Genomic DNA, 12,679 nt, shown 5'->3' with positions numbered 1-12,679 from the left:
GCCCCCCCACCCTTTGTCAATGGGCCATTAAGGCTTGGGCCAGTCTATTCTACATAACAAAGATCTACCTCCTTCAGGCAGAGCCATAGTAGGAATTGCGAAAGATAGGATTAGCCCTCTACACAATAGCAACAGAAACTAACACAATGGGACCCATCTAGACGAGGCTCACCACATGGCACCTGGGAAGATTGCATCAGCCAGCAAGACCCCCACCCCCTGGGAGTCTGACAACCAATCAGGATACTCTTTTGTGGCCCCAAGAAATGCAGAGCCAGAGAGAGCATAAAAACCCGAGGATTTACTGTATTCTGCCCCTTTTTTCTGTTCAGGAACTCAAGCCATGTGATCCTGTCCACCATTAAACCATCTTTCCAAGCAGTCTCCATGTTTCCAGTGTCTGTTTTCCCCACTTGGAGCAGAACCCAGAAGGATGTTTCTTCCAACAGTATTAAAGGGTCGCAGCATTAGGAAGGTTGAGAACCACTGCCTTAAGGGGATTATCGCTTTTTTGCTTTTATGGGAGACAGGCTGTCGCTGCTGCCGCTGCTGCATTTCTGCATCGTTTTCCTACTGACAAACAGCTTCCACTTCTTCCGGGAGGGAGTGATGGTGCGGAAAAGGACGGGAGTGAGGTGGGGTGGAGTGGAGGGGTTGGGACCCGGTTCACAAGAACCCGGAAGATCAACGCCTGTCTCTCTCTCTCTCTCTCTCTCTCTCAATTCAGACATTGACTCTGAGCCCGAGGAGGCGGCGACAGGGCGTTTCTTTCTCCTTCGACCTGGAAATGACGCTCAGTCGCGATCGCTGCTGCTAGAAAAGAAGAGCTGGGGAGTAAACAAGCCCCAGCTGATCCGTCTCGCCGTCTCCATCTTTGAAGGGCCGTCGCACAGCGAGGAGCAAGATGGGGGCGGTTCTGGGCTTGTGTTCCTTGTCCAGCTGGGTAAGGAGGTGCTGGGTTATATAGCCCCCCCCACCCACTTTGCCCCCCTCCCCTCTCTTTCCCGGGGCCGGTAGATCTCGGGGCGCGGGCGGCGGGCAAGCGGGCTCTCTGGAGGCGCAAGCGCGATGCAGGGCTGGGTTCTCTACCCCCCCCTCCTTTCACTCTCGGGTCCCCTCCCTTCTTTGTTAAAATAAAACAAGCTCTTTTGGCGTTTCTTCGTTATTGGATGATCTCGTTTTGGGGGCATTCCATCTCTCTCGAGTTAGAACTTAATAGCGTTTTTCATGCCTGGCTAATATCATAATAAAAGTCTAGTAATGGAAAAGGTGGGCGAAGCCTCTGCGGTACCTTGACATTTCTTTCTGCCGGGCTTTGTTCCGAAAGAAACACGCGGTGGGTTTTGTTTTATTTGTTCCTGGCTTGCCCGCCCGAAATACCGATTTAAAAAATATATATATTCTTTTTTTAACTTTCCTGATGGTGTGTTGCTAGAGTGACGGGAGAAAAATCCTAAAAGACCTTTAAAAAAGGCTCAAGCTACTTTTTAGCTGCAGTGTGTTAGAATAATAGTCATTTACTTGTAGCCCTTGAGTGCAGTTGGTAGCCGCTGGGCCTCTTTGGAACGGATTACAGAAAATGTAGGATATTTTATAATCCTTGAATTCAGTGTACAAATTTACAGGTCGGTTGAAATACACAATTTCCACATCCTGTATGAGATTTTTAAGAAAATGCTGTAGTCAGGATCTTCAAGATGCTTCCATTTTCTGTACCATTCCCATATCCTTTAGAAGCCATATAAAAGCAGTTGCATGTTTCTCTTTTAATCTACTCCCCTTAGAATGCAAAGAACAAGGAGTAAAAATCACTATAATACTTGACTTCCTTAGGTCTTTCCATCACAAGACTCCTCACATCTCTACTCTTCACTAAAGAGACATTGCTTAGATTTTCAATCCACTTATCTATTTCTTACTGCATGCATTTGTACTGCATGCAGTTGTCTGGTTATATACACAAAAATGTACATTGATTTTTTTTCACAAAAATAAATAAAAATCTAACAGTTTCTTGGAAGGGGGACTGAACAAGAAATTATGTCAGATTCCCTTGGAAGATCTAAAGCTTGAAGGCTGGGAGGTGGGATGAAGCCCATGTTCCTGCAGAGAACAGATTACACACTAGCTCTACAGGGAGCAGCAATTTTTTAAGGAGTTGTACTTTTTTTTGAAGATATCACAATTAAGCTTGGAATAAATCAGTGCAGCTCTTTAGCTCAAAGAGATCTAGAATTGTTTTTGAATTGACGTGGAGACTGTGTATGGAATGTGTATGGCTTGTGGTCTATTAAAAGTTGTATTATCTTTTTGTGGTCCCAGATATAGTTTGGCAACATACTCTATTGTCAGGTGTGACAGGATTATTGTAGGCAGGTCTTCTCCTTAGAAAAATGAAAAAATAAAAAGGACTTGCCTCTTCTCAGGATAATCTCTGCCATTTCCTACTTTTTGTTGATTGACATTTGAATGTCAGATATGGAATGACTCTGAAGTGGACATCCAGCTCAATCCCAACTCTGTAGTAGTTTAAACATCCCATCATGATCAGACCCTAATACTGTATGTGCACGAAGGGAAGTTAAATGAGAAGTTAAATTAATAACTTTTGACAAAGGCTAAGTATTTATAGCTTAAAGTTAAATAATTATAGACAATTTGTGGTATTGGGGGAAGGGAACATAACCTAGGACAGTAATTGTTTGCCTAAACTGTGTTATAATATATTCTTGCTTTCTGAAGTCAAGATAAATGGATCAGATTAGGAAATAGAAAGTTCCTTCAGTTTTTGTTCATATTTGGAAAATTGTTTGTGTTAGGATCAGGGAAATTTCTGCCCAATTTTCTTGGACAGAAAATTCTCTCAAATATGTTTACTATAGACATAGTATTTAGTTGTATGCAAATATTGAAGTACAGGTAATCCTCGACTTATGACCACAATTGAGCCCAAAATTTATGTTGCTAAGCAAAACATTTGCTAAGTGAATGTTGCTCCATTTTACGACCTTTCTTCCCGCAGTTATTAAGTGAATCACTGCAGTTAAGTTAGTAATATGGTTGTTAAGTACATTTGGTTTCCCCATTGATTTTGCTTGTCAGAAGGTCACAAAAGGTGATCATATGATCCCGGGACACTGCAAGCATCAAAAATATGAGTCAGGTATCAAGCATTTGAATTTTTATCATGTGACCATGGGGATACTACAATGGTCATAAGTGTGAAAAATGGTCATAAATCACTTTTTTCAATGCCATTGTAACTTTGAATGGTCACTAAATAAACTGTTGTAAGTCGAAGATTACCTGTATTAGTTTCATGGACTAAAAGGTTGAAAACAGGTTATACCTGGCATGCAATCAGAATTATTTTAGATGAATTTAGATTTAAGACAAAATAAAAATTACCAAGGCTTCCTAAGGGCTTTTCCTCCAAAGTGTATGTAAAAATTGTAGTTCAGATTATTTCTTTCAAACTCAGCAAAAAATATACATATCTTTAACATTTATTTTAAAATCCACTCTGAGCAATCTATAATTCCCATCTTAATGACTCCAATTTAAACAGAAAGGAATTTAAGCTGAAGCAATCCAACAATTCACTGCATGAAAATGGCACTTACTCTGTAGTTGAGATTCTGCTTTTTGTTGACTGTGGTGGGTACTTTTGGTGAGGAGAACTTTTAAGAGCTTTTTGTGAGTACTCCCTTTCCCATGAAGGCATGGAAACACATAAGAGCTGATATTGCAACATCAACTCTGCTGTTTCTTGCTTGTGACTTAATGCTCAGAGAGCCCAATAAACACCTGCTCAAATTTCATATTTCTAGTACATAAACATAGTTCCTCTAGGAACAAATTGAAATATCTTAGGATAACTGCACAATAAGGTGCCTATCAGATATATTGGACCACAACTCCCATAACTCTCAGCTATCATATTGTGAAGCACATCCAGATAGCTAAAGATTGATTTAAGATTGCTGGTGACAGATTATAATTAATTATTCTCAGTTAAGCAAAGTAGGTGATCGGGGATCTTTGGCTGTATTACTACTTGTCTTCTTCCTTTTTTCTTTTATCAGATACCATGTTTGTGTGGTAGTGCCCCCTGCCTGCTGTGTGGATGTTGTCCCAGTGGAAATAACTCCACTATAACAAGGTTGATATATGCATTCTTCTTGCTTCTTGGAGTGAGCGTTGCATGTGTGATGTTAATGCCAGGAATGGAAGAACAGCTGAAGAAGGTCAGTTCATTATTGAAACAAGTATGCTAAAATTAGTTTGGCATAAACCCTGGTGTCTTGCATCTATCTCTTGTGAAGAATTCTTGCTCTGAGTAGTATGGTATGTTATTGATCATACCTGAGCCATTATCTGTACTAGTATAATAAAGGCCATAATGCTTGTCTTATGTTTAGGAGAAGAAAGCTTATGTTTAGAGTGATAAGGAGGCAGTTCAGGAAGCTCAAGCTAAACAGGAAATCTTAAAATGGGAAAGAGGTAGTATCACAGCCCTGCTGAAGTAAGCACTCAATTTCTGGAACTGTCATGATTTTCAAAGTCTGATTGCAAATGTGTGCTTTATACACGGCTTTAGAAAACAGAGCAGTTATTTATTTGATGTGCAGTTTTAATATTATAAAATTTGTGGAATGAATCTATTCATGTTGGAAGATCTCCAGTTTCTTTAGAGGAAACGCAGAAAATAGTCATTGAGACTTCCTTATTACAAAGCAGACATTATACATTTTCTGTGAATTCATTTTAATACTTTTTATGCTGTTTTGTTACAGATTCCTGGGTTCTGTGATGGCCAGGTGAATTGTGATGTTCTAGTAGGGTATAAAGCAGTGTATCGTGTATGCTTTGGCTTGGCCATGTTCTTCCTCTTGTTTTCCCTATTGATGATCAAGGTAAAGAGCAGCAGTGATCCAAGGGCATCAGTCCATAATGGGTAAGAAAGAAATGATTGCTTGTCTAATGTGTACTGTCTAAACTAATGTGTTTCTGTCTATGTTTCACTTGGTACCTTCCAAGTACGTTATATTCCAGAATCATGCTGGTTGGAAATTTTGAATTGCAGTCCCAACACAAATGGATTGTATGAGGTTGGACAAATTTGCTGTGTCACAAATTGACACATATAGTCACAAATTTAAAACAATTAGAGGTTACAACATGTTCCTACAATAATGATCCAACATAAATTTGGTAGAAGCAAAACACTTCCAACAGTGTTAATCCTTTTGGTCTTATAAATTCAATGAATAAACTGATCAAATGAAATGACTTATTAATAATATTATTGCTCTGTAATGGATTCATTTTTAAAATCTGAGCACATTGCTCAGCACATTGTAAGCCGCCCTGAGTCTCCGGAGAAGGGCGGCATATAAATCAAATTTAAAAAAAAATCAACAATTATGTAATTTTCAAAATACAGAAAAGAAAACTTATGTTTTCACTTACTGAATTATGGTTATTCATTATGACTGCACGAATGCAGGGATCATTGAGTGTTTCTGTAAATTTAAACTCTTGAGACAAAGGAAAGGAATTGCTATCAGTCTATACCGGGATAAGCAATTTTCTAGCCCAGGCAGCTCCCTGAAACCTAAAGCAAGGAAAAAAAAAAAAAAAAGATGAGGGAAGTGCATGAGAAATAGAAATAGGAATAATTCAATTCCCAATTTCAAAATCTTTGAAAACAGACCAAAATCATAACATTTAAATTTGCTAGTACAATTCTCAGATTAAAGGAACAAAATAAAAAATGGATATGACAGAAAAGAACCTTCTCGTATGTCTTTCCCTGTCCCCCCAACTGAAAAATAAGCGAGTAATTTCAGTAGGCTGTTGGTAAGCTTTCTCTGGTCCGACGGAAGATACATCTGCTATCCAGAAAGGATTGCTTAGTCTGCTCTACACCATGATTGTTTACATGCATCTATTCATCTGACTATCATGGGGATAGTAAAACGAAGTCACTTAGTCTGAACTTGAATGGTAATTTTTGTATTTTCACAACACTGAGTTCTTGTTTCCAATAACCAGCCAAATCTTTAGTGCTAGGCATAGCTTAACTGTAGCAATGTAGCTCGTCCTTTGTCGTATACATTGGATCAGTCACACTTTCTTTCAGTCTAACCCAAAACACAGAGTGGCTGAATGGTGGTGGCAGGAAATATTGAAGGAGGGAAGACAATGTATACCACCTTGATATGCTTTATAAAAGTCAGGATAAATCTAATAAAACAGTACATTTTACATTGTATATCCTGTACCTTATAGATGTAAGCATTTTCTCTAGGGCTATGATTGTGTAGATAAGTTTCTTTTATAGAAAAACCACAGTTGTGATTTTTCTTTACCATGTCTCTTAACTATTGAAGCCAGGGAATAGTGTATAATGTCTTTTTATTTGGGAAATTCTCTTCTGGAGCTCAACTTCTCGGAGAACTATAACATTATAAATGTTAGACTTTATCCACTGTACTGCTGGCTACTGAATTTACATGTGGTTGGTTATAGTCTTATAGCATTTTCCACCCTGTATAAGTAATGTTGTTGCTGTTGTATCAAATATAATGGAATTGATAACCTAAAATATTTCTTGAATATTAGGCATTTAAAAATATTAAGTATTACTGTCACTTAGATTGGATATGGTGATTCTTTCAGATTCTGGTTTTTCAAGTTTATCACAGCAGTTGCAATTACTGTGGGAGCATTTTTTATTCCAGAAGGACCTTTTACAACTGGTAAGGTTGCATGAAAATCTTTAATCTTTTCTGCAAAATATTTCCTGAGGCTTTCTTAGATATAGAAACCTTATTTGATCATTTTTCTATTCTGAACTGTTTTGTTGATGGATGAATGGACCATTTGGCTAAACCGCGATTCTCAGTCCTAATTAAGTAGTTAAAAACATGTGTAACTGTTTTTTAATCATACCGGTATGTCTCCTACTATCTTGGTCTCTCTCTTTCCCCTCTCCCTCCTGTTTCATTTTGTGTTTTCCCTGAGGTCCATGAAGGGTATACTTAACTATTTCTTAGCTTCTTAAGTCTAGAGAAAGGCACATTGATTGCTCTGAATTAGACAGTAATTGTTCTGAATTAGACAATAATAGTGTTTTGATACTAAAAATAATCCTAATGTAAAATTAATATTTTTTATTCTTTTTCTTAGTGTGGTTTCTTGTAGGTATGTCCGGAGCCTTCTGCTTCATTCTTATTCAGCTGGTTTTACTTATTGATTTCGCCCACTCTTGGAATGAATCGTGGGTTGAGAAAATGGAGGAAGGAAACTCAAGATGCTGGTATGCAGGTATGGCACAGTTTGTTGTTAAAATATGACCTGATTGGTTGCTTTGGTCTTAAAACTGAAATGTAAGATGCCACAATCTTAGTTTTAGGAATTATGAGCTCAAAAATGTGTGAGGGGTCCTTGATGCTCTCTGAGCTTGCTTCTTTTCTTGCTTCTTTTCTTGCTTCTTTTCTTCGTTTCATTACTCTAACTTGGTACAACCCTAACTTGGCAATTCACAACCCTAAGTAGGTAACATCATCAGTGCTAGTAAGGAGTGCTGTTTGCTGTCAGTTTATATTCTGGTGTCTTGCCTATCTGTGGGGGTGGGGGCGGTCTTAGAGATTCTTTGGTTGGGCTGCTTACTGATGGCTCTTTGGCAGTTTCTTGATTGGGGTATTGCTTTACTTGATTGTTGGTCTGAGCTACAAATATTCTCCTTTATTGATCAGAAAAGTGTCCTCTTGGTTTTCATATTCTTGTTTTGTTTTGTTCCTTTGGGTCTGGACATGTTCCTGCATTTTTCTTGGCAAAATGTCAGAAGTGCTTTGCCCTTTTCTGCTTCCTAGGGATGAAAGAGTTAACTGGCCCAAGGTCACCCAGTTAGATTTGTGCCTAAGGTTAGACCAGAACTCATGGTCTCCTGGTTTCTAGCCTTGGCCCCCTACCCCAAACTGACTCTATTTTCGTATCCTAGTTACTTGCAAAATAATATCTACCCATCACCAACCCAAAATAAGGATTTTGCATTTTTCACAAGCCTCATGATACCTGATACAGGAAAATTGTGGGAATGTGTTTTATCCCCAAATAGTATAAGAGATTTCCTCCCACGTACCAGTTGCCCTGTATGAATTTTCTCCTCCTGCAAATTTTACGAAAGGCCACTTGCCAGCGTGCTGAATATATGCATTACTACTCATGAAGATCAGATGTCATTTTGCTAACCCTTTCAGACTAGCATTCCTCAGCCTGTTGCCTTCTAAGCTGTATTACATTTAAAATTCCCAACCCTTATGGGAAAAATGTGAAGGCACCAGATTTTCTTGGGAATTCATCAGTTACAATAGTAGTGTAGTTTCGCTTTTCTTTTTAAAGCAGCCCAGTAATAAATTTCTTAGAGATGCTAATACAATCTGAGTCCCTTTTTGTTCTTTTTTTTTTTAACAGCATTGCTGTCTGCCACAGCCCTAAACTATCTCCTGTCTCTGGTGGCAGTTGTCTTATTTTATATCTACTATACTCATCCAGATGGCTGTTCTGAAAATAAGGCCTTTATCAGTGTTAATATGATGCTGTGTATTGGAGCATCTGTAATGTCAATTTTACCCAAAATACAGGTATGGGTTTGTTTGTTTTTTTACAAATACTTGGAAAATGTTTGAATAATTTTTTAAGCAATCTTTTTCCAAAGCCCTAATTGGTCTCTTTCTTTCTGTACATAGGAATCACAACCGAGATCTGGCTTGTTGCAATCATCTGTGATCACAGTTTATATAATGTACCTTACTTGGGCAGCAATGACCAATGAGCCAGGTAAAAAGACTAAACAATTTGGTAAACATATTCTCTATACAGCTTTGGAATAAAACGACACTAGAAGAGCCTTTTTTGTTTATTGCTTTTAAAGATACTTGAGGTATTATACATGTTTTTGAGCGGATGGCTTTAGACAGATTTCATAGTAGAGATTAATTTAATTGGCACCTCATAGCAATAGCAGTTAGACTTATATAGTGCTTTACAGTGATTTCTCTTAGAGGTTTACAAATGTCAGCATATTGCTCCCAACAATCTATCTTACCTCATTTTACCAACTAGGAAGGATGGAAGGCTGAGTTAACTTTGAGTCGGTCAGGATCAAATTCCTGGCTGTGGGAAGAATTAGCCTACGATACTGGATTCTAACCACTGCACCAGCGCAGCTCATCATTCTCTTATTCTCCTCCTTTATATATAATGTAAATCTACATATTATGCATCTTTAGAAGGATGTTCATAAGCATTGTTTGTGCATTATCTATATTGTTTGTGCATTATTTACATGAAGTATTATGACTATTTTTAATACTGATTCAAATTGAATGAGACATATTGGATTAATAGCTTAGAATGTCAATTTCTTATATTCATCTAGACAGACAGTGCAATCCAAGTTTGCTGAACATAATTGGATATAATACCACAACCCCTCCAAGCAAGGGTCAGCTGGTACATTGGTGGGATGCCCAAGGAATTGTGGGGCTCATCCTGTTCTTACTGTGTGTTCTGTATTCAAGGTTAGTGGAACTTTCAGAAAACTTTTCCACAAAGTCAACTATTAAACTCTACATTAGCTGGGTATTTAGTAACTGCCCATTTTTCCATTTGCAGTATCCGAACATCTAATAATAGTCAAGTAAACAAACTTACTCTGACTAGCGATGAGACAACGCTGATAGAAGATGGACTTCCTCGGAGTGAAGGCTCCCAAGACGATGGAGATGATTTACACCGTGCTGTTGACAATGAGAAAGACGGAGTTACTTACAGCTATTCTTTCTTTCACTTCATGCTTTTCCTTGCTTCTCTTTATATCATGATGACATTAACTAATTGGTACAGGTAAGTTGGTGTATAGAAAATTGGGGAAAGGTAACATTTTTGTGCCATATGCATTTTTTTTACATATCCCCACTACTCTTGGCTTTGGAAGTGCTTTTAATTTATGAAGCTTGAAATGCGGCAGCAGATCAAGTATTGGACTCCAGAATTGGATCCAGAACTATGCATGTAGAATAGGCAGAGCGCTTCTGTTTTGTGCATCCTATTCTAGCCTGTCCTCCATCCATTTTTTCTGCTGCCCAGCCTCACCCCAATCTCTCTCTGAAAATAAGAGAATCCTGTGTAGTTTGAGGGGGGGGGGGATCAATAAAATGGAAATGGATTGATCCCTGACGAGATGGAGGGGAATATCTGTAAACTGCATGAATTCTGTTAAGAAAACTGATTTCCTTGTTTGCACAGGTGAATCTAAAAAACCTTTTCTGCATTTATTATCTTTTTCAGTCCTGACCCTGCCTCTGCACAAATGACCAGTAAATGGCCTTCTGTCTGGGTGAAGATTTCTTCTAGCTGGATTGGTATCATTCTCTATGTGTGGACTCTGGTGGCTCCACTTGTTTTAACAAATCGTGAATTTGACTAAGCTAAGCATCTTTTTTTTTCCAAAGCTTTTATTGTTTAGTTGCTTATTTGATGCTAATGCTATTCTGTACTAAGAAATAATTGTAAATATGTGTTTGTGTACTTAATACTAGTGTAGGTTATCCTGTCTTTATTATGCATGGCCAATTTTAAATCAGGTTATCATTACCATGACTGCTTTCCTACTTGAGCTTGATTATGATTGCTCCTAGATTCAGGGCCAAACTAGAAATGTCAGCTGCAGCTCCACAGGCTTTATTTCACAAAATGCAAGTGAGAAACAAAATAAGAAGATTGCTGCATTCCTCCAGCATATTGTTGCATATTGTTAGCAGTAGTTAAGGTGTTTGTGAAGCAACTTGCACTTATCTGGAGTAATTAAAGGTGTAATGAGCTGCCAAAGTGCTACAGCAAGCACATGCAAAATTAAAGTATTTGACTTGTTACTTGCAAGAGGTAGAAATTCAGCAAGTAGCAGCTGTAATGTTTTAATTAAAAAAAAATGTTTGAGAAGTGAGGTACCTGGCCTTTTAAAAGCAAAATGGATGTGGGGGATTCACCTGCTTACCATTTATTTCTCCCTTGGCACCTTTACTTTTAGAGCAGTTGTGATATTTGAGTATGTCTAAGAGACAGAATGCAGGGGGAGGATCTAAGAGATTCTAAATTTGTAACAAGCATTTAATTTCCTCATCTTTGTGATTGTTTTTAAAATGGGAATGCAGACTGATTCCACATGAGATTTATTTTTAAACACGGTGAGGGGTAATAGTTTTATCTGTATTGGCAATTTTCTGATCTATATGAGGACTCTGTTAAGGGAGAAAATTAGGAGTAGGAAAGAAATAGAGGGATCAGACCAGTTTAGAGTCACCTACAATATTGCTAGGATATTTAGTGCAGTCTTTGCCCTCCTGATTGAATGAATAAGGGAGGATTGGAAGTTAGTAATCGGTTTACATTTGTTATCTTAAAATAGTTGAAGTTTAAAGGCATTAATTTGTTGGATTATCTTTGCCTTTCCTTTGAAACTGTTGTGCAGAGGAATTAACTTCACTTTTACAGGGAAAAGAACAAAGCAAGGATAACCAATAGATTGATTGCATTTATAATTCAGAAGCTATTTTCACTGGAGTTATTCCTTTTTAATCCTCAATAGCCATTCTATTTAGGACTTGATTCAGTTGTCACACAAACATCTACTTTTTTGCTTCTTGCTGAAGGAGTGTTTCTCTGCAAAGTTTAATTTAACTAGAGCTTATTTTAAAAGAATCTGAAATATTCATGGTTTTACTTAAAATGGATGGAAAAACTTGAATTTTCTAGCCATGAAAAGTTGTTGCATTTTTGTACACATTTTTGTCTTTGAAGTGAATGCTGTGTCAATTGTATTAGTACTGCATGTCATTGAAATTATTTTTGAATCCGCTGAGTTTAAAAAACACTTAAGTATTTAAAGGTATTATTAGGCTGCTGGAAAGCAATTCAGACCAAGATCTAAGGCTCTCAAGTCTTTCTTTGCTAGTAACTAACATAATGTAGGAAATGCTGATAAAATATTAAAAATAGGACAAAAAAGGTAGGAACACTAATCTTTTTGGCTTAGTGATCATTAGACTGCAAGTAAAAAAATGACTCCTTTTAATAACGGTTCGCTGGATGTATTGGCAGATATAATATCCTTAAAAACATTTGCATTAAGCAGCTGAGATTTACAGTGATGCCATTTGTTTTTTTGCATTGGACATTGACTTTAGCATAGGACTTTTAAGTATTTTTATGTCATCTCTTGCTACTAGTCCCATTGGATGCAGTGCAGGCAGTCTTTACAAGTGCAAAATCTTAAGACTACCAGTATATACTTAAGTATATTGGTCCTGCTTTGCGAAGTACTTTGAAATACTCAGCTTCTGGTTTTTGTTTGTTTGAAGTGTAAATACATTATCCATTGCTCCCAATGTCAGATTTCTCCAGTTCAGTTTCAATTGCAGGTGTCTTCTCGAAATTCCTGAGCATTTGTAATTGTTTAAATTTATTCACTGTAATACACAGGCTGATGAAGTTGAACATAAATGCAATTACTGCTTAGTCATTTTGAGTGTATTATGCTGTAGCTATAAATAAAACATTCATACTGGCTATTTAATCTCGATACCGCTTTTAATGTGAACCTTTCAATGAA

General features: G+C 37.6%; 1 protein-coding gene across 1 annotated transcript; it reads left to right on the top strand.

The window, feature by feature from the left end:
* The first annotated feature begins 495 nt into the window (after positions 1–495).
* Positions 496–12,636, top strand: SERINC1 (serine incorporator 1). The gene is made up of 11 exons (XM_034418709.3): positions 496–612; positions 728–943; positions 4,086–4,247; positions 4,797–4,957; positions 6,685–6,764; positions 7,195–7,332; positions 8,482–8,651; positions 8,757–8,847; positions 9,449–9,590; positions 9,685–9,915; positions 10,360–12,636. Exons 2-11 carry the CDS (start codon positions 905–907, stop codon positions 10,496–10,498), a joined length of 1,353 nt encoding a protein of 450 aa, XP_034274600.1. The 5' UTR covers positions 496–612; positions 728–904; the 3' UTR covers positions 10,499–12,636.
* The last annotated feature ends 43 nt before the right edge of the window (positions 12,637–12,679 follow it).

The sequence above is a fragment of the Pantherophis guttatus genome, chromosome 1 (genome assembly GCF_059756535.1).
Source record: "Pantherophis guttatus breed Tessera chromosome 1, ASM5975653v1, whole genome shotgun sequence".
In the NCBI taxonomy this organism is placed as follows: Eukaryota; Metazoa; Chordata; class Lepidosauria; order Squamata; family Colubridae; genus Pantherophis; species Pantherophis guttatus.
Note: the sequence above shows the minus strand (reverse complement) of the source record. Positions and strands in the feature narration are given on the sequence as shown.

Excerpts from the sequence above, each read along its gene's own strand:
- SERINC1 (XM_034418709.3), top strand. The coding sequence starts at position 905 with ATGGGGGCGGTTCTGGGCTTGTGTTCCTTGTCCAGCTGG. Across the intron at positions 944-4,085 it reads TGTGTTCCTTGTCCAGCTGG|ATACCATGTTTGTGTGGTAG; the intron begins GTAAGGAGGTGC and ends TTCTTTTATCAG. Across the intron at positions 6,765-7,194 it reads AGAAGGACCTTTTACAACTG|TGTGGTTTCTTGTAGGTATG; the intron begins GTAAGGTTGCAT and ends TCTTTTTCTTAG.